We start from the raw sequence: 20,620 nt of genomic DNA, 5'->3' as shown, positions 1-20,620 counted from the left end.
AAGGATTTGACTTGGAAGAGAGCTTGAAAGCTCTCTTGCTAAGGTGGGAGCCCCAGGGGATGTTCTCCACCCTTCACCTTGGTGACAGGATTTGGAGCCTGGGATGTGCTGACCCTGCCTGTTCTCAGCTCCAGGCTTTGAGTGCTTCTGTGCTGCTCTTCTCCGCTTCCATTCTGAGAACTGCCTGATGTCCTCAGGTGCCGGCTGAGCAGCCCCTTCATGTACTCCAGAATAGACAGGAGCACGTCATTTTGTCTCAAGAGAGGATGTGTTTGCAGCCTGTCAGCATGGAAGAGTCTTCCAGAGCTCTCCTTCCATGGAGGAGAGGGAAAGAGGGAAAGACACCCTTGGACCCATTGTGGGGATGTCCCAGACCTCCCAGTGCAAAGAAGGGAGAGGAGCTTGGTTCTGTCTCACTTGCCCTCTTGCTCCCTCAGTCCCCTGATTTTTCCTTTCCTCTCACCCCATCCTCCTTCATCCACCCTTCCCGAGTGCCCCCTGCACCTTTCAGCCCTTCTTTCTTTCCTCTTCTTGTTGTTGTGTTCATTGTCACCTCAGTGTTGTAGACAGTGTGTTACCACTTCTCTTCCTGACTTGCAGTGCAGGTTTTGCCATCCCCTCAGAGGGACCTTCCTAGGTGCCTTGGCCACCTCTCTTGGACGTTGGGTTTTGGCTAACACAGGCAGTGGTGGAGAGGTTTCAGTAACCCCTGCCTGTCACCCCGGGCAGTGACAAAGGCCATGCAGTCCCTGCCCTTGGGGCTTCGCCTGCTGCTGTTCATACCTGCAGCTTTCCAGTTTTCCTGTCGAAAATAGGGGCAGGGAACTGGGTCTAGAGGGTGTGAATGGGATGGGGTCAGAGAGAGTTTTCTTCCCCATGTCTTCACAGGAAGGGATGATAAAATCTGCCAACGTAAGGGAAAGGTGATTTTTAGGGAGCTGCCCTCCCCGGCTCAGCCGCAGCCAGGAGTGGTCCTCACCCTGGTACTGCCCAAACAACGTACCGAGTTCTGTAACAACACCTGCAGTTCCAGGAGCATTTGACCTCCCACTGACCACTAAACTGAGCAAAGATTTTTAGTCTCAGAAGTGGTATATCGCACTGGAAGACCTCGCTGCTCCCTTTGTTGCAGGGACTCATTTACACTTGGCTTTATAATTTAATAATCCCCCTCAATCCTGTCCCGTCACAACTCAAAGATGCACTGGCACTAAGTGCTTTTGGTTGGGCTGGGAGAAGTCTCCAGCAGAAGTCTTTGGTGGAAGGTGGCTGTGTAGGAGGATTTGAGTCACTGGGCTTGGGACCATGGTTTGTTTTTTTGTTTTGTTTTTTTTTTTTTTTTTTTTTTTTATGCCAGTCAGCCCAGCAAACTAACACAACTGGAGCCATCTTATTTTTCACTTAGATAACTGCTAAGTTACCTAAGCTCCTAAGTTATCGGCTGCCCAGAGAGGTGTTGGAGTCTCCTTCTCTGGAGACATTCAAAACCCACCTGGACGCGTTCCTGCATGACCTGCTCTGGGTGGACCTGTTGTGGCAGGGGGCTGGACTGGATGAGCTCCAGAGGTCCCTTCCAACCCTTCCAATTCTGTGATTCTCTGAACTAAGCTCTGCTTGCAGGTGCAATATTGTGAAAGACTCTATTGATGAGGATAGCTGAGAGGACCAGAGGTCATTGTGGCTTTTCGAGGCTGCACAGAGTTTACGGGGAGGGTAGTTACAGAGCTGTCTGTCTTTAGTTCGGAAGAAAACCAGAGACAAAGATCAATGAGAGACAGATGGTGCAGACCAGGAGGTGTCCGGGCCCTTTTCAGAGCATTTTGCTTTGTGAGTGAAACAGCAGGAAACCCCTCAGGTGCTCAGAATTGACTGGAGAATGTTGGCCGGAGGAACGGGGAGGATTGTCCCATGTTCTGCTCTCTGTTTTGTTTCTCCAGCTGGTGTCGGTGCTGAGGGAGGTGAGCTACCTGTCTGGCAGCCCGATGGGAGCCATCCCACCAACGGCAGCAGAAATCTATTCCTCCAAAGAATCATACCGGAAGATGGTGGCCAACTTGGAGCTGATGGTGAACAGATACAACAAGGTCCTGAAGACAGTCCTGGAGGTCGAATACCCTCTGATACAGGGGCAGCTGTGGGATATTGACTTGAAGCTGAAAGAGGCAGAAGAAACCCTTAACTGGAAGATGGAGGGTGAGCTAGCTCTGTGTTAGGGGGAAGAAGCACATGCGCTTGGGTCTCAGCAGATTCCCCTGTGTGCCCAACCTCCATCACCTGGTTCCCAGCTGCAGTTCCCAGCGGGGCAGGGGACTCCAGGAGAGCCAGCACTGGGGAGATGAAGGGAAGCCCCCAGCTTGCCTGCTCCTTTCCACCTTCCCTTGTTCTGCTGGGGCTGTGGACAGGATCATGCTCCCTTCAGGTCCAACCTGGGCTTTTGGGGAGCAGAAGCTGCCACATCAGCAGTGTCACCAAGGAGATGGCAACATCTGGGTTTCCAAGAGCTGGCAAGGCTGGGGTTGAGGCATCTGCTCACTGCCTGTGCTGGCCCCCCTGTGCCAGCCCAAGTGACCTGCTGTGTCCCCGCGGTGCTGCCTTCTCACCCACTAGTGCAGGGCGTGGGAACTCTTGGCCCAGCCATCTGGCACTGGGATGGACTTATCCCAGGGAGAGCCAGGGCCACCTCATTATCTTTTCCAAAGGATGGAGTACTGCAGCTGGAGGAGGGCTCTGTGCGCTTTGGGATGGTTTAACCAGTGTTCTCGCTTGATCAGTTTTAACTGCAAAGCAGAGAGGAGGAAGACAATTTGTTTCCTCTTGGTGAAAGCAAACTGCTCACGGGTGGAATATATATTTCTGTCATCAGGCTTGTGGTATGAACAGAAACAAGTGCCCTCCCTTGGGAACATGCAAAGCAGAAGTCCTCACGCTGGAAATCTCTTTCTCCGTTGCACAATAAAGATGAAGGGCTTTTCCTGCAGATGAACCTTAAGTTCCCGGCATCTAAATGCAGCCCTTGCTGGTGCCTGGGGCTGCCACAGCCCTGGTGTCAGGGGTGGGGTCCCTGCTCCAGTGATGGTGGCAGGGACACTTGGCCTATCATCCTCCCCGTGCTGCTCGCTCCCGTAGCCCTCAGCCGAGATCAAAGCTGAGCAGAGGGAAGTGGGAACTGTCAGACCTCCCTGCGGGGGTGGCACTCCTGGCAGAAATCAGGGGCTGTGGCTCTCTGTACCATGGCTTCTTGGGGTAGGAGGGGGCTAGAAGTGGCTCTGTTGGTCAAGATGGTGAGTCTGTTGCGTTACTGTGAGTGAGAAATACATGAGACCACAGGGAAGAAGTCAGAGGCTGGTCTAAAGGAGGGTGCAGAAGACCTTGGCCCAACAGCTCTGAAAACAAGTAGTCAGTCATCTCATTTTTTATCAGGTGTCTGGGATCACATCTCCATGGTGATGGATGGTGTCCATGACCTCGAGCGGAGGACACAGAAAGCCAAAAATAACGTTGAGGAGATCCAGAGCATCGTGCAATCGTGGGCTCCGCCCATATTTGAGAGGAAAGATTCTAAAAAGGACTCTCTGCTAAGCCTGGAGGACTGTCAGGACCGTCTGGAGAGGCGTTACAGCCTGGTCAGAGAGTCGGGGCAGAGGATTCATTCGCTGGTGAAGGTGAGGGGGGACCTTCCCCAGGGCTTTGTTGCCTCTTCATAGGCTCTGGGTATCTCTCTGCTCTGGTGAAAACGTCCAGAGCTGTTTCACCTTAAAATTAATTCCCTTAACTCATTTGAAAATCTTACCCAGTGTTAATTAACGATAGCTTTAATGAGTGCGCTGGCATGGCTGTGTGGTGCTGGGCACTGCTGGGCGCCCAGTTCGGGGCAGGAACAGGAGCAGCCCCAGCCCAGCACAGTCTGGCTCCGGGTCCTGGCTGCTGTGGAGCCACTAGAGGGGAGTCGTGCATCAGGCGTTGGGATCCTGCTCAGAGGAAAAAAAACTCTGAAATATTTACCTGAAAACAGAGGCAGCTCCCTGTGGCTGACCTTTCTGTTGCAGATTTCTTGTCCCTTTGTGGGAGCGGGAGGTGACGCTGACAGTCCAGGGAGAAGCTGAGCGACAGGAGAAAAGCTGCTCTCCGAAACCTCGGCACTTTCCAGCGGCTTTCCCAAAGCTGAGAGTCCTCTCTGCAGGCCAGGAGACAGCCCAAAGCCGTGCTCCTCACCTGCCCAGAGCGAGATGGTGTGCATGGCATGGACAACACCTTGGCCTGAGGGGGAGATGGTTTTTAGATCCAGCTCTCTCCTGAGGGTCCCCATCTGACCTTGGACTCTGGAGAGAACCGGCTGAGCCTCTCTGGGACACTGAGCTCTTGTTGCTCACCTTACCTTGATGTCTGCCCTGGGCATCTAACCCCTTTCTCTGCACGCTGAACCCATGGTGAGGATTTTACTGTGCCTGTGTTGTTCTGCTGCCACAGCCATAACAGGCTCAGCCTCCTCCAGCTACCGCCCAAAAGACCAGGCCACTTCCTAGGTTGGCCAAGGAGAAGATGGGGCTGTGCTCATGGCAGGAGGGCTGGCACCAGTGGTGTGGTGGCACCGCCAGTGCTGCTCACAGGGGCAGGACCCAGCTGTAAAGCAGCATGAAGGTCCTGGGGAGGGATAGGCACTGTGACCCATGGTGTCCCCATGCCTCTGTCCTGCTGTGCTGGTCAAGCCTGGAGGAGCAGCAGCGGAGGGGCCCAGAGCTGCTCTGCTGGGCTTCCCTCAGTCGCTCAAATCTTCCTGAGGGCAGGGGAGTCTTGAGGCTGCTGAGAGAAGCACAGGGAGGGTCGGGTACGTGCTCCAACAGGCAAAGGCAGGACGGCTCGATGCTGGCTTTCATTGCCCTGCTTTCACCAGGATGAGGCCTCTGGAGCAAAGGCTCAGTAAAAGGCCAGTAACAAGGGGACATTATCAAAAACAAGGACAGAGAATGGTGAAGAGAGGGTGATGCTTTCAGATGGGCCTTCCCACAGAGTTCCTTCCTGTGGAGTTCCCCTTTCTCTCCTGTCAGCAGAACATGGCGGGGGTGGGTCCCCAAGGGGCCAAAGCTCTGGCTCGCTCTGTTGAGAGCTGAAGCACCCAGCTACGAGGGGTCACCTCGGGGAGCAGCAACTTTAGGTTGGCTCAGGCCCAACTGGCAATGCCGCTGTCGCGTGTGCCATGTCAGGGCCGGGAATGGCACTCTCTCCTCTGCCCCCTGATGTGGACGCCCCTGCCGCAGGCGCTGTGCGTTGATTTCTGCTCACTGCAAGCTGGGCCGTGTTTTTGTTGCGACCATGTGTTGAGAGCCCCTGGAAGGGCTAGGAGAAGGAACACTCATAGCAAGGCAGGGGACAGGATGACAGCAGAGTGGGTACATGGCCCGGCCTTGTGGTGATGGAAGGAGGAAACCCAGGAAGGATGGGTCCCTGCTGTGACCCAGTGAACCCTGAATTTCCTGACTGGGAGCTTGCCTGGAGGAAGGGAACACAATGAGCTGAGGAGGGAGTTCGTTAGCCAACCTTTTGTCTTCTGATCCCAGTCTGTATCTGTTTTTACATGGTTTATTTAAAAACCCCTTCTTGAATTTAAAAGTTCTCTGGTCTTGATGACCATTTTTGTGGCGGAGGTGTGAGCAGTCCACCTTGAAGGCTTCGGCCACTCAAGATGACATTATACAGGCCACCAGGGCTGGGTCTTTGTGCACTGGGACAAGCCCTGGAGAGCCCTGAGCACTCCCTGCCCCGAGTGTGCGGAGCAGCTGTGAGCCCTGTGGCCTCGGAGCAGAGGGAGGAGAATGTGTCCTCTCTTAGCAGAGCTGCTAAGCCTCCTCTGCACTCCATTTTTACCTTGCAATTGTTTTCAGCTGTTTTAGATGACAAAGCAGCTCCTTGACAGAAGAAGCAAATCGTGGCCACCAGCAGCAACATCAGTCTGTCTGGTTTCCCACCCCTCCACAGGACTGGTACCCATATGCTCACTGGCATCAGTCCGTGTCTGTGGGCAGCTCTCCTGTAGGACAGACTCAGCCCTGCTGTATTTGAAGGAGTCTTCTTTTTCTTCCAGGAAAACCAGAACCTCTTGCTTGCAGACCCAGCATCTGACGTCTGGAAGGCGTATGTGGATTATGTGGATGAGATAGTCCTGGATGGATTCTTCACTGCCATCGAGAGCTCGCTCAAGTACCTCCTGGAAAACACAGGTGACTGCAGGTTCCTCTCCCCTGGCCGTGACGGCTGCGTCAGGCTCACCAGAGGGAGGTTTCTGGTTTGTGCTCATGCCCAAGTTGCTCTCTTCATCCTGGTGTTCTGCTCTCCCTCTTGTACTGTCTACGGCAGGTGCTGGGGAGCCTCCAGACACTCCATCCCCTAGTCCTTGGAGCAAAGCATCACTCGGGGGGAGGGATAGAGATGATTCTGCACTATTTGCAGGAATTAACAGATAGACATCCAAAATTGAGATGTCATCCCAAGTCTGTGCTTGGGTATCAGCCACCTCCCACCTGCCCATGCTCAAAGCATCAAGGTGACACAGTCTTTCAGTTGTGGAGAGTCTCGAGAGCCGGTTCTGCTGTTGAAAGGCATGAAAGAAAAACCTCAGTCCCTGGGCATTAGTCCAGTGAAGAGATGGGATGGGTTCAGGAGTCCCTAAATCAGACCTCTCAGCTCAGGCTGCTGGGGAGGATCACTCACTCTGCTGAGAGCAGCCTGTGTCCAGCTACAGCACGTCTCCAGGAGTGCTGCCCTGCTGGGTGTGGGGGCACACCGACTTGAAGAATCGCATCCAGTTCTTCACCATCTTGTTAAAAACATGCACGTAATTTCACATTTGTATTTGGCTTCAGTTTCCAGTTGCTGGGTTTTTTTCATGCCTTTCTCCACTAAATTAAAGAGCCTCTTGGTTCCTTTTGTTTTTCTCCTCTGCAAGTACTTATGTGCTGTAATTGTTCAGCTCTCAGACTCCCTTTTGATTAGCTAAAGAGCCTGGTCTCTTTAAGGCTTTCCTCCACTGCATTTTTTCTGGTTTTTAAATCACTTGTGTCTCATCTGTTCTCCAGTATCTCCTGTGGGTACCAGAACATCAGCTAGTTTGCCAGCATCACCTCTGTGTCGTGTGCAGACACAATGTCACTGCACCCAGCGAGTGTGTGTGTGTGATCACACCTGCCTAGTGTCCCTCTGGGGCACATGTGCATCTTGTGGTGGGATGTTGGTGGCTCAAGATCACTTTTCTCCCCTTGAAAAAGATCCTGGCATCTCCGTTCTTCCCTACCAGATCCCAAGGCAGGGCTCCCCCCACTGTTTGAAGTGCAGCTGGACTTGGTGATCCCAGATTTGATATTTCATCCCTCCTTGGACCCTGGCACAAACGATGGCTTCTACGACATGATGGAAAGTCTTCTCAATGACATCTACCGCATCTCATCGTTGGTGCCTAGGCTGGCTGAGCACAGCGGCTTCCCCCACTACCAGGTGGGTGGCTGTGGAGCTCCCTCCTTCCGTGTGGCAGCGAGGAAGAACCGTGCTGCTCCCGCATCACTGCGCTCTCCTCTCCTCTCCTAGGCGGACATGGAGGACATGGCGGATCTGGCCGACATGCGCCATGACCTGCTGGGACGCGTGCAGGCTGTGCTGACGGCTTGCTGCGATTACCGCAGTGCCTTCGACCACTACTCCTACCTCTACGGGGAAGACAGAAAGGAGTTCTGCCGCCAGTTCCTCCTCTACGGGCACATCCTCACTGCTGCAGAAATTGAAGCCCACGGGGAGGACGGGGTCCCCGAGACGCCTCCCACGCTGCAGCAGTTTAAAGAGCAGATCGACTCCTATGAGAAGATCTACGAGGAGGTGAGTCGCATCGAGCCCATCAGCATCTTCCAGAGCTGGATGAAAATTGATGCTCGCCCTTTCAAGGCGTCCTTGCTGAACGTGATTAAAAGGTGGAGCCTGGTGTTCAAGCAGCATCTCATGGACCACGTCACGCACAGGTGAGAGCTGGTCCTGCCTCCTCTGCCCGGGACCAAAGGGGGGTTCTCTTGTCTTGGAGTCCTTTCACACTGGTAACCGATAAGCTAATACAGGAGCAAGAGAAGGGGGTCCCTATGCCTGCCAGCTCCATCACAACCCCTGCGTTTTCCCTCCCCTGGGCCCTGCTGGGAACTGGTGCAGCCGAGTGTGTCCCGTGGGAGCAGTTGTATGGACGTGGTACCATCGACACCCCACAAGCCGGTGCTCCTGGGCCCCGCTGTGCGGTGTTAGGTGGGACGTCTGATTGTCTGTTCCTCCTGATCCAACTAATATCATCTCTGCTAAGGCTCAGTGCTTACTGTGTTGAATTTGATATTAGCCATCAGTAAAGCTGCATTAATGCCATGAGATACTCGCTCTATTTCTAAATGCATTGCTCTTTTGAGTGCACTCCGTGTTTAGAAAAAAAAAAAAAAAAGAAAAAGTAATTTGGGTTGCCTGGCATGAGCAGTCATGGGGAGGAGGTTTCAAGGTTACAAAAAGAAGGAGTTTTGGATGTAAGTTTTGAATTAACATGTATTCCCTGCTCTGAATAGCTGCTCAGTGGCTGGGTCTGTGCAGGGTGATGCAGCAGGTGATTTATCTGAATAGTTTCAACTGCGGGATGTCACAGGGCTTGGGTGCTTGCAGAGAAGTACTTACAGGCCTATCTAGTGTGAAGGCTGCTGCGGGTGGTGGATGAGATGATCTTCTGTGTTCTTTTCAGCACCATAATTCTGTTAGATAATTTCTGTGCAAAGAGGTTTCTTTGTAGCTTAGAACAGGCATTGAGAGCCTTATTAAGAGTCCCTGACTCAGCAGGTTACTCTTTATTGGGTGAAGTATTTTAGGATACATTTTGGCCCAGCAGCATCCATAGAATTTAAGTGGGCACTTAAAAAGTAAGTGTTTGGAGAAGCGGAGAGTGGCCGTGCTGGAAAGGACCAGAGATGCAGGAACCCATCATGGCTCTGCTGAGGGTGCCCAGGAGCTGGTGAAGTTCAGAACAGGGTAAGCAGGTGGGGAAACTTCCCCCAAATTCTCTCCTTGTCTCTGATGATTTAGGGCTCAAAGTCTGAGAGACAGGGGTCATGCCTTTGTATTTAAAGACCTGGATGGATTTTTTTTTCCTCCCAAAAGTGTTGGGTTGCTTTTCTGAACTGTTCTGAATTTTTATCATCTGCATCCTCCTGTGGCAGGAAATTACCCTGGGAAATGAGGCAGTGTGTGAAGAAGAATCCCTGTTTGTTGTAGCTTTGCATCTGCCAGGTTCATTTGGGGATCTTAATTCTTGTATTGGAAGAGACAAGATGAAAACTGTCCTTTCAAACTCTGTCTCCCCAGATCACTCCTGAGCTCACAGGTCTCCACTATATTCCTTCTCAGGTACCTTTTCTCCAACCTGAGAAGTCATAGAATCATAGAATCACAGAATGGTTTGGGTTGGAAGGGACATTAAAGACCATCCAGTGCCACCCCCTGCCCTGGGCAGGGACACCTCCCACCAGACCAGGTTGCTCCAAGCCCCCTCCAACCTGGCCTTGAACCCCTCCAGGGATGGGGCAGGCACAGCTTCTCTGGGCAACCTGGGCCAGGGTCTCACCACCCTCACAGCAAAGAATTTCCTCCTGAGATCTCATCTCAATCTCCCCTCTTTCAGTTTAAACCCTTCTCCCTCATCCTGTGGCTCCCCTCCCTGATCAAGAGTCCCTCCCCATCTCTCCTGTAGGCCCCCCTTAGGGTCCCGATGTATTTCTCTGTCCCTTGCAGGAGGCTGTACTGCATCTATGGATGCCTTTGGGTTGTGGTTCTGATGCCCTCGGCACGTTGCCATGCAAAGGACAGTGTTGGCCAGGTCTTCCCCCGTCCGTGCCAGTTGGGTGGCCTGGCCTGAGGCTGATCATTATTTCCATAGGAATTGTCCTCATTTTGTGCTTTCCTGCTTTGTGTTATGTAGCTTGGCTGACCTTGACGACTTCATAAAAACTGCCGATAAAGGTTTGAGCAAAAAGGTTGAAAAAGGCGATTATGATGGCTTGGTGGAGATTATGGGTCATCTCCTGGCCGTTAAGGAAAGGCACAGTGTCACCGATGCCATGTTTGAGCCCCTGAAGCAAACCATCGAGCTGCTGAGGACGTACGAGCAGCAGCTGCCTGAGGAGGTCTACAGGCAACTGGAGGTGGGTGAGAACTTGTGGTGGACACAGCAATTTGCCAAGTAGGGGATGTCAAAGGGAGTGTGAGTTGAAGAGCGTTGCAGGAATATTTAATACCCAGCTCCCTGTCATTAGAGGGCCTCAGTGGATAGTATTTTGCTATTGTGGGATGTGCCTTAATAGCTCTAAATTTTGGAGTTTTATTGAGATTTTTCTTTTAAAGCAGAGATTAAGCCTTTTGTTATGTATGAAAAACATAGAATTGCCTGCTCCAACTCCCAGCGATTACTCTTGAAAAAAATTAATGCATTTTCAAATACATCTGTTAATTAGGTTGAATTATAATTATTTTTAAATAAGCCAGTTCTTGGCAACTGTGGAGATGGGAAAGATAATGTTGACAGAGGAGTTGCCTTCTTGTAGGACTTCAGTCCTCCACTGGGTCTGTAACACGAAATCTGCTGGACCCAGAGGACATCACTGGGAGCAGATTATGAGAGTAATTTGGCACCTTTCTACATCTGGCTCCTATGAATCAGATTTCCTTTGGGAATTCCTTTTGTTTCTGGAAAGGGGACCACAAGATCGAGGTTAGAAAAGACTGTGAGGTGCCCAGCCAGCCCCGGGGAGCAGGGGACAAACATGGGCAACAGCCCAGATGTTACAGCAAAGAATCATAGAATCATAGAATGGTTTGGCTTGGAAGGGACCTTAAAGATCACCCAGTGCCACCCCCTGCCCTGGGCAGGGACACCTCCCACCAGACCAGGTTGCTCCAAGCCCCCTCCAACCTGGCCTTGAACCCCTCCAGGGATGGGGCAGCCACAGCTTCTGTGGGCAACCTGGGCCAGGCTCTCACCACCCTCACAGCAAAGAAGTTCTTCCTGAGATCTCATCTCAATCTCCCCTCTTTCGGTGTCAAACCCTTCCCCCTCGTCCTATGGCTCCCCTCCCTGATCCAGAGTCCCTCCCCATCTCTCCTGGAGCCCCTTGAGGGACTGGAAGGGGCTCTAAGGTCTCCCCGGAGCCTTCTCTTCTCCAGGCTGAACCCCCCCAACTCTCTCAGCCTGTCCTCACAGCAGAGGGGCTCCAGCCCTCCCAGCATCTCCGTGGCCTCCTCTGGCCCCACTCCAACAAGTCCATGTCCTTCTGCTGTTGGTGGCTCCAGAGCTGGAGGCAGCACTGCAGGGGGGTCTCCCCAGAGCGGAGCAGAGGGGCAGAATCCCCCCCTCACCCTGCTGGCCACGCTGCTGGGGATGCAGCCCAGGCTGTGGGGGGTTTCTGGGCTTCCAGCACATGTTGTCGGCTCATGTTGAGCTTCTCACCCACCAACACCCCCAAGTCCTTCTCCTCAGGGCTGCTCTCCAGCCGTTCTCTTCCCAACCTGTATTTGTGTGACCCAGGTGCTGGTGGAGACCCAATAGTCCCAAGGTGCTGTGGGCAGAGGGGTCTGTGCAGGACACAAGATGTACAGCGGGACTTTTGGGGGAGATGTTCCTGCCTGTGCGGTAAAAGCTCCAGTTCCCTGCTGTGGGCTGGGCTGGGAGCTAAGGGGACTTGGCAATCCCCTGGGCTTCTGCTCATGCTGCTGCGATCCGAGGGTTGCCAGGTCACAGGTCTGCAGTAGCAAAGGGTCCTAAAGATACCTGGGTTCCTGCAGGCTCCCTGAAAACCAGCGGAGGTGTGTTACGTGGATGCTGCGGCTGCTGCAACAGCCTCAGTCCAGCGTAAAACGTGCTGCCGCAGAGAACCCGGCTCTGCTAATCCCTCCGCCCAAGAGCTGCTTGTTTGGTGCCTGTTTGTGCAAGTACATTCTAACAACGGATTTATTCTTCTGATGGAGGAAATGAGGGATGCGGGGCAGCCACTCAGATGCAGGAGATAACAAACCAGTTTTGGTCTTTCCGCCAAGTGACAGCAACACGTAGTTGAATGATTAATTCACTCCTGTTACACGGTGGAAAAACCAGAATAAGTTCCCCTAGGTACCGCCCCCTCCATGGCCATGGAGATGGATGGGCTGGAGCTGGTAGTTTGTGTGAGAAGGACAAGGAAGCAGCTCCACGAGTGCCCTGCTGTGGTCATGGATAGTGATTTCTATTGATACTGGAATATAAAGTGCCAGAAAGTGACCCCCCAGGAGGGACTGGCCCCACTCTGGCCATCTCTGCTGCCTCAGAGCTGCCTCCAGGTTGTATCCCTTCTTTCCATAGTGTTGGTGGGTCTTCATCAATCTCCTCAACTATGTGAACTGGGATGAAAAGAAACCCAAGGCCTTCTGTGGAGGCTTTTCTAGTACGTGGGGAAGTGGGCTCTCCGAGAGCCAAGCACTGGGACTTGAGGACAGCAGAGCCCTTGGCTGATGTCAGTGTCTGGGCCCGAGAAGCCTGGTGAGAATAAAATCCCTTTCTGAAGAAAATCCCGGGTACTCAGGGTGGATCAGCAGCAGTGACGCACACTTGCAGCTTGGATGCAGATCTGAGAAAGAAACCGCTCTTATTTAGTACTAATACTGTATAAACAGGCTGGAGGGATCTGTCCCAGAGAGCACTCCAGAAATCCTTCTGGTATAACATCTTCTTCTGCTCTACGAGCTGGCAGGAGATTTCCCAGGCTCTGTTTCTTAATTAGCTGTGGGAAGCTGGAGGATCTGATGAGCTTGCATCCACAGCCCATCCTGCCCTCAGCCGCTCCCCGCAGGCTCCGGCTCCCGCTGGGCTTGGTGTTGGGAAAACGGTTCTCTCTCGAGCAGTGAACCATCCCGGGACCCTTCTTCTCAAGTTATTGGACGTGTTTTTACAATCAGAGCAGTCAGGTACAAGGTCTCAGTCTTCATTAGGCTACAAAATTGTGAATAACTGGTAAGTTTTATCCCAAATGGTGTGTTTAGCCTTTGCATCACAACAAAACTTCTGTACGGTTTTAGACACGGGATCTGTTGCTTTTCCTGTTCTGTGATTATCCATAAACAGCTCAGATGCATCTTCTATCCAATAGCGAATTCTCCCTACCAGCGCTTACATTTTGCTTGCAGGAGCTGCCAGAAAAATGGAACAATATAAAGAAGCTGGCAATAGCTGTGAAACAGCATGTGGCTCCTCTGCAAGCCAACGAAATGACAGTTCTGCGCAAGAGCCTGGCGGCGTTTGATGTTGAGCAGCACAGATTCAGAGAGCGGTTTCGGAAAGAAGCACCATTCAGGTACGGGCAAGTCATTCTGTCAGAGAAGCCCCGAGGAAAAAAAGCTTTATGGGATCATTCCGAGCGTCCCGAGGACGTACGCTCAAGCCCTTGCACACATTTCCTGCCTCCTGAGGGTGTGCTATCTGTTGTGCCTGGGGTTTTGTCCCTGGGAACACTGTCCAGGAGGAGCAAGAGATGGAATTTGGATGCTGAGTGCACAATCTCACTTGGTGTCAGTAGCTCCGTGGGGCTGTACCCTCAGTGTGTACTACAGACATTTCGGCTCTGCTTTGTCTCTCAGAGGCACTGTTTGTTTTATGTTTGATTTAGAAGTTGTTACAATATCACTTATGAAGAATAAACATTTCTTTCTAGGTTTGACACCAAAAAGCCTTATCAACTGCTGGATGCAAAGCACATTGAGATTAAACAAATGGAGTCAGCCATGACCTCGATTTATGAATCAGCTGGTCTGTTTGAAGTCATGGTGCCAGATTATAAACAACTGAAGCAGTGCAGAAAGGAGCTGTGTCTTCTCAAAGAGCTCTGGGACATGATCTCCCTCGTGAACACCAGCCTCGATGACTGGCAGACCACCAAATGGGTGGATATTAACGTGGAAAACATGGATCTGGAGTGTAAAAAGTTTGCAAGAGAGATTCGGAATTTGGATAAGGAAATGAGGGCGTGGGATGCTTTCACGGGGCTGGACAGCAAGGTGAAGAACATGCTGACGGCCCTGAAAGCTGTGGCAGAACTTCAGAATCCCGCCATTAGGGAAAGACACTGGAATCAACTGATGCAGACGACGGGTGTGAGGTTTGTGATGGACTCGGACACCACGCTGGCTGATCTCCTAAAGCTCAACCTGCATAACTTTGAGGATGAGGTTCGTGGCATTGTGGACAAAGCAGTGCGAGAAATGAGTATGGAGAAAGTCCTGAAGGAGCTAAAAATGACTTGGAGCACCATGGAGTTTCAGTATGAGCCTCACCCCCGGACAAACGTCCCTTTGCTGAAGTCAGATGAGGAACTCATTGAAACTTTAGAAGACAACCAGGTGCAGCTGCAGAATTTAATGACATCCAAATACATTGCTTTCTTCTTGGAGGAGGTGTCCTCATGGCAGAGGAAGCTCTCCACCGCAGACTCCGTCATTTCTCTCTGGTTCGAAGTGCAGCGTACGTGGTCTCACCTGGAGAGCATATTCATAGGCTCAGAAGATATACGGGCACAGCTTCCCAAGGTAGGAAGCCCCAAATCCTTTTTTTCCTGATTGGAAAGCGTTGAAGCAGCGCCTCCATTATACAAAACAGGGTTATCTATAATGCCAAGTTCCCCAAAGTGGGGCTTTTCTCCTGCTCCATTGCTTTTTTGGAGGCTCCCTTAGTGCTGTAGGAGTTTCCTTAGAGCTGCCCCGGGATGTTTCTGTGCTGTAGGTTGTCCTTGAGCTCTCCCCTCCACTGCTGCGTAGCAAATACAGGGTTCCTGGAGACCGAGCGCGAGGCTGCTGCCTTCCTGCAGTGCTGCAGGCGTGTTCCCTCCTTCCTCGGAGGGGATGGGACCAGGATAATTATTCAGACATTGCAAATGGTCAGAGCAGAGCTGGACCGGGCACCTCAGGCAGCGTCCCCTTCCCTGCCTTCAGCGCTGGTGCTGGGGGAGCAGCCGTTCTCCCTCCTGCTTCGGAAAATGGAACCAAGTTGTTATTAATGACCTCCTTGGGGGTGTCTTCAGCTTCCAGTCTTATTCCCGATTCCCTTGATTATTAAGAAAATCTTCCAAGTTGGTTCCTGGCCCTGCTGTACCTCTCTCAGCCGTGCTGAGGAGCTCAGGGGTGAACTGCAGTTGGCTGCATCACCGCCATCCCCATCCATGTACAGTGTCATTGACAGCGCTGCCGGGGGACTGACACCCAAGAGGGGGTGTGCACAGTCCGGTGACACCGGGACAATGCACCACCATGTCTCCATCCCTTCACTCTGGGCTCCTTGGTCTGGTCCTCTGCTTTGGAGAGCACTGGGCACAGCTTGCTCCCTGGGCAATAGATGGTGCTGATACCCAGTGCCCTGAGGGCTGTACCCTGTGCCAGCGGCTGTTAATGGCCAACAGCTCTAATGGCACGTCTGAAATCCCATCGCCGTTTAAATCTGCATCTACTGGGCAGCTGCCTGCATCTCGGTGCCCATCTGAGATGGCAGGGATCAGCAGGCTCTCCCCTTCCTGAGAAGGCTCCCAGCCTCTGGAGGCTGAACCCCCTCGGGATGCAGGCAGGGCTTGGGGGGGATGTGCAGGCAGGGTGTGGGGTGCACGTTGGGAGCCCCTGTGCAGGCAGGGCTCAGCTGCCAGCCCGAGCCCTGCTACTGGGGCCGAACAGGGGTTGGTGGGGAGGTGTTACCAGGAAGGCCTGGAGCACTTTTATTCAGTGTCCTGGCTCACCTGGGGGACCTGTCTTGGGAAGAAGGGATGAGCAGAGACATTTTGAACATTGCTTTATTTATTCTTCACTGTTAACCTCAGAAATTCAGGGTCCCTGTTAGGTGCAGAACATAATTGTCAGCGTGCTCCTCTGCTGCCAGCCTGGGGTTTCCATGGCCTTACTCCAGGCAAGGAAGGGCTCTCCTCTGCCGATCCCGTTTCGGGGATGGGCACTGGGACTCCCACTCTGTAGCATGCGGGGAAGAGTGAACTCACGTGGGGTCAGCAGCCTTTCCCCATGTGGGAGCATCTCCTGCTGCTGTGGCCAGGGAAACTGGTACTTCATCTGGACAGAGAAGAGGAAGAGTTCCGAGGATATTGAAAGGGCAATTCAGTCCCATGAAATGGTTGGTCCGAGGCACTGGCTTCTGCAGGGATCACTTTATCCACAGTCCCTTTGGGATACAGTGACAGAAAAGCAAGTGCCCGACTGGAGACTTCTTTCAGGCATGTGGGTGGAAGAGCCCTTCTGAAATGGTGGAGAGGTCCCTCTGGGCACTGGAGAGAAGGCTCTCTGCAGAGTCTCTCCCCTCAGCCCAAAGCCACCACCCAGAGGATGGGATCTTTTAGCACAAAGTGAGTGTTTTACTGTGAATTTGTTCTTCGTATTGCTTTTTAGGACTCCAAACGCTTTGAAGGGATTGATGTGGATTTTAAAGAACTGGCCTATGAAGCTCACAAAACTCCCAATGTGGTTGAGGCCACCAATAAACCAGGTCTGTCCCAACAACTGGAGGACATTCAGAGTAGGTAGGTAGAACTTACTTATGGGCCGAGACCAATGGGATGAGGTTTAACAAGGCCAAGTGCCAGGTCCTGCACTTCAGTCACAACAACCCCAGGCAGCGCTATAGGCTGGGGGCAGAGTGGCTGGAGCTGCCTGGCAGAAAAGGACCTGGGGGTGTTGGTCGACTGTCGGCTGAACATGAGCCGGCAGTGTGCCCAGGGTGGCTAAGAAGGCCAACAGCATCCTGGCCTGTATCAAGAACAGTGTGGCAAGTAGGGACCGAGAGGTGATCATCCCCCTGTACTCGGCACTGGTGAGACCCCACCTCGAGTACTGTGTCCAGTTTTGGGCCCCCTACCACAAGAGAGACATTGAGGTGCTGGAGCGGGTCCAGAGAAGGGCAACGAAGCTGGTGAGGGGTCTGGAGCACAAGTCTTACGAGGAGAGGCTGAGGGAGCTGGGGTTGTTCAGTCTGGGGAAGAGGAGACTGAGGGGAGACCTTATTGTTCTGTACAAGTACCTGAAAGGAGGCTGTAGAGAGACGGGGGTCGGTCTCTTCTCCCAAGTCACAGATGATAGGACAAGGGGTAATGGCTTCAAGTTGCGCCAGGGGAAGTTCAGGTTGGATATTAGGAAACATTTCTTTACTGAAAGGGTTATCAGGCATTGGAATGGGCTGCCCAGGGAGGTGGTGGAGTCACCATCCCTGGAGGTATTTAAGAAACGTGTAGACATGGTTCTTCAGGGCATGCTCTAGTGTCCAAGATTACTGGTTTGCGGTGGGGTGCTGTGTGGGTGGGTGATGGTTTTTGGTTTGGTTGTTGTTGTGTGTTCAGGTGGTGGGTGGTGGTTTTGTTTGTGGTGTGGTTTTTTTTTTTGTTTTTTTTTTTTTAACTGTTGGTTGGACTCGATGATCTCTGAGGTCCCTTCCAACCACTACGATTCTGATTCTGATTCTGATTCTGATTCTGATTCTGATTCTGATTCTGAACTTCGGTCCCAGGATTTTGCCAGGGACTCTGAGAAGTTTGTTTAACCTGTGCTCTGAGGCTTTCTTCCTCGGCTGGGCATTCTTTGCTTTCGCAGCATTTTGGATCTTTCTCAAGTCTTTTCTTTGTGATCCGTCACCCTGGAGCCCCCAGAGTGGAGTCTGGCTTTGTGTACGTGCAAACTCTCATCCTAGGTAGTGATTTGCACACATACAGAGCTGGGCTGGTTTTAAAATCCAGCTGGTTTTAAGGACATGTGGCCTCACTGCCACTCCAGATACTATGTCTTAAAGACCTATTTAGCAGTCCGAGCAGGGATATCTGCAGCAGAGCTGAGCCCGTGTTCTTTAATTTCCGAAATTATCTCTGTGCGCATACCCTTGACACAGGGTCTTTCCCTGAGAAAAACCTCAGTGTCCTGAAATGGATACACTTGTCACGGAACGTGTGAGCCAGTCCACCTGGAACACGCTTCAAAATTAATGTGATAGCTGTTGTGACAGTAATAACTATCCATTTAAAATAAAGATTTTATTTTCTTTTTTGATCAGATAAGGGCAGTGTTCCTCACAGAGGACTGGCTGCGTGTTGTTTATGGACTGTGTAAGCTCAGCAGCAGTTTAGCAGGTAAACACTGACAGATTCATTTTAGATGGGAGCAAACAAGTTTCCTTTCAGGCTTCGCAAACACAAAAAGCTGAGTAGGTTTGAATCAGACTTTAAAATGTGGCTCATTACAATAAAAGCAGTTATGGAAACTTTCATCCCGGTGTGAAGTCACCTGTGGCAGTTCAGAGCTTGTCTAAAGCAGTAGGTCAGACTCCAAACCCTTTGTGGCCTCTTCTTCCACCTGTGTTTCTGCTTTTTTATGAGGCTTCTCTGACTCTTGGGCTGTTTGACTCTTTGGAAGTAGAGAGAGATCTGTCAGTTAATATGTGCTTTGTTGATCTCTCTGGAAAATGCTGCAGAGGAGCAGCCCTCAGGCTCAGCTCGTGGCTGGCATTTCCCCGTAGCGTGGAACACAAAAGGGTATTTCCCATTTATACCTGCTTTGTCTCTCCAGGTTGTCTCTGTGCGAGAAGGCTTTGACTGAGTATTTGGACATGAAGAGGTTGGCCTTTCCCAGATTTTACTTCATCTCTTCTGCAGATTTATTGGATATTCTGTCTAATGGCACCAACCCACAGCTGGTAAGTCTTGTACTAGCCGTTTCCCAGCTGTCAGTAATGTCGCAGGGGAAGATGCTGTCTTGGGACTCTCCTGTAGCTCATCCTTCCTGCAGTGCTTTTTCTCCCACCCTCACTGGGCCATCATCTGTCATCTTTGAAAGGCAACATGTGGACTGTGTGCTGTCTGATCTAACCCTGGTGATGCTTCCAGATGGTTCTGAAAGCGCCGCACAGAGCAGAGCTATGTTTTTGATACCATAAAAACAGTGGGTTTGTTCCTGCTGGGATACAGTGAGGTGGGAGGAAACCATCTTTCTTGAGGATCTCAGCCCAAACTTCTTGCTGACCTTGGATCCCCAGCTTGGGATGTCACCCAATTGCATCTGCTGTGGAGCGAGCCACAGACTGGTGATTCAAATGTGGAAGTGTTGACAACTGGCTTGGAGAGTTCCGTTTTTTTAGGCAGAAGAGGCATTTGCTCATCAGCCACTTCTTCCTTCCTCCGTGCAAAGGCGTTTGGGATGTCCTGATTATAGGGGAGAGAAGAACAGCCTGAGAGAGGGAAGACAGTGGCCATGGCCAAGGCAAGCAAGGAGATCTCCTGGGTTGCCACCCATCCCTATGCGGCTCAGGGGCCAGGCTGGGTGTGTGACCTGCCCTGGGCTTCTGCGCCGTCTGACTGAGGAGGCTTCTCCCCTCTGGGCTGGGTTTGTGGGGATGGTGTCTGAATGCCAGGTGTGGGGAAACCGCTCCAAATACCCTATTTCTGCTGTTGGCTTTGGATCGCCGGGCCATCCTGTGGAGGAGCTTGTAGTAACTTTCCTATTTTAGGAAATGGCTCCAGTGTGTGCTCTTCCTCCCATTCCCCCGAGGAGCACGGAAACCTCCTGTTCCTGGTGGGCAGAGTCGAGAGGATTCAGCCCTGCAGATGTTTCTCCATACAGAGCATGGCAGCGTTAGGGTCCATTAGCGCTGCGGGAGCTGCCATCAGGAAACCTTGGCTGCTTTGCCTGGCAATGCTGTGCTCTGGCTGGTGCTGTTTGGGATGCATCATTTATCCTGAGATTGGTATGTAAAACCAATCAAACTGTTCACAGCAAATGGAGAGCGTTGGATAAGGAATGAATTACTTATTCTGTCTTTCAGTAGTGAGTAATCTCACCTTCTTTAAGCTTTCATCATTTTCAGCATTCGTGTGAGCACACGAACGGAGCAGGTTTGGAAATGCTGTTGTTTGCCTCTAACCTTTAACACTGCTTATATCTGTTTCTGCTGCTGGGTGATTTCAGCCTGCAGAGTCTCATAAATAGACACTTGATTGATACTTAAAATGGAGAGAAAAAAACCACAGGAAGCACAGAAAAGATGCTGTGTTGAAACGCTCCATGGAGTAAGAAGAAATTCCTGGTGTTTTCTGTTATTCAAAACTATTTGCAGAAAAACCAAAGTAAATGTCAAGTGGGATCATACACGGATACGCTCTCAGCCTTTCCACTGTAGTTTCAAAGTCTGATAATTCCTAAAGGAGGATTATATACACAATGATATTATCCTCTTGAACTGGGTGTTGAGCTTGTGCGGATGCCGGTGTATTCGGGGCTCCGGTGGCAGGATTGCACCAAGCGCTGGCATAAGTCCGAGGCCCTGCAGACTGGGCAGGGTCTGGAAACGGACGGTGGGGATTTGTCAGCAGAAACTTCTAGATGTAAGCAAAGGTTGCTATGGATTACTTAAGATTTGAAAGGAGATATGCTCATCTTATCTTTGTAGCCCCCCTCTAGCGGAGGCTACGGAGATGATCAAGGGCCTGGAGCATCTCTCTGCTGAGGAAAGGCTGAGGGACCTGGTTTTGTTCAGCTGGAGAAGAGCAGACTGAGAGGGGATCTCATTGATGCTGAG

General features: G+C 51.8%; 1 protein-coding gene across 1 annotated transcript in view; it reads left to right on the top strand.

The window, feature by feature from the left end:
* Window positions 1–20,620, top strand: part of DNAH9 (dynein axonemal heavy chain 9) — a 228,924-nt gene that overhangs the window by 24,183 nt on the left and 184,121 nt on the right. Inside the window, exons 13-22 of the mRNA XM_074160192.1 lie at window positions 1,938–2,193; window positions 3,421–3,662; window positions 6,080–6,215; window positions 7,289–7,485; window positions 7,576–8,000; window positions 9,977–10,199; window positions 13,210–13,376; window positions 13,734–14,604; window positions 16,456–16,586; window positions 18,616–18,742. Of these exons, the coding sequence (XP_074016293.1) occupies window positions 1,938–2,193; window positions 3,421–3,662; window positions 6,080–6,215; window positions 7,289–7,485; window positions 7,576–8,000; window positions 9,977–10,199; window positions 13,210–13,376; window positions 13,734–14,604; window positions 16,456–16,586; window positions 18,616–18,742 (2,775 nt within the window). The remainder of the gene's footprint in view (window positions 1–1,937; window positions 2,194–3,420; window positions 3,663–6,079; window positions 6,216–7,288; window positions 7,486–7,575; window positions 8,001–9,976; window positions 10,200–13,209; window positions 13,377–13,733; window positions 14,605–16,455; window positions 16,587–18,615; window positions 18,743–20,620) is intronic.

The sequence above is a fragment of the Numenius arquata genome, chromosome 17 (genome assembly GCF_964106895.1).
Source record: "Numenius arquata chromosome 17, bNumArq3.hap1.1, whole genome shotgun sequence".
NCBI lineage: Eukaryota > Metazoa > Chordata > Aves > Charadriiformes > Scolopacidae > Numenius > Numenius arquata.
The sequence above is the reverse complement of the archived record's forward strand: the minus strand, read 5'-3'. Positions and strand labels throughout refer to the sequence as shown.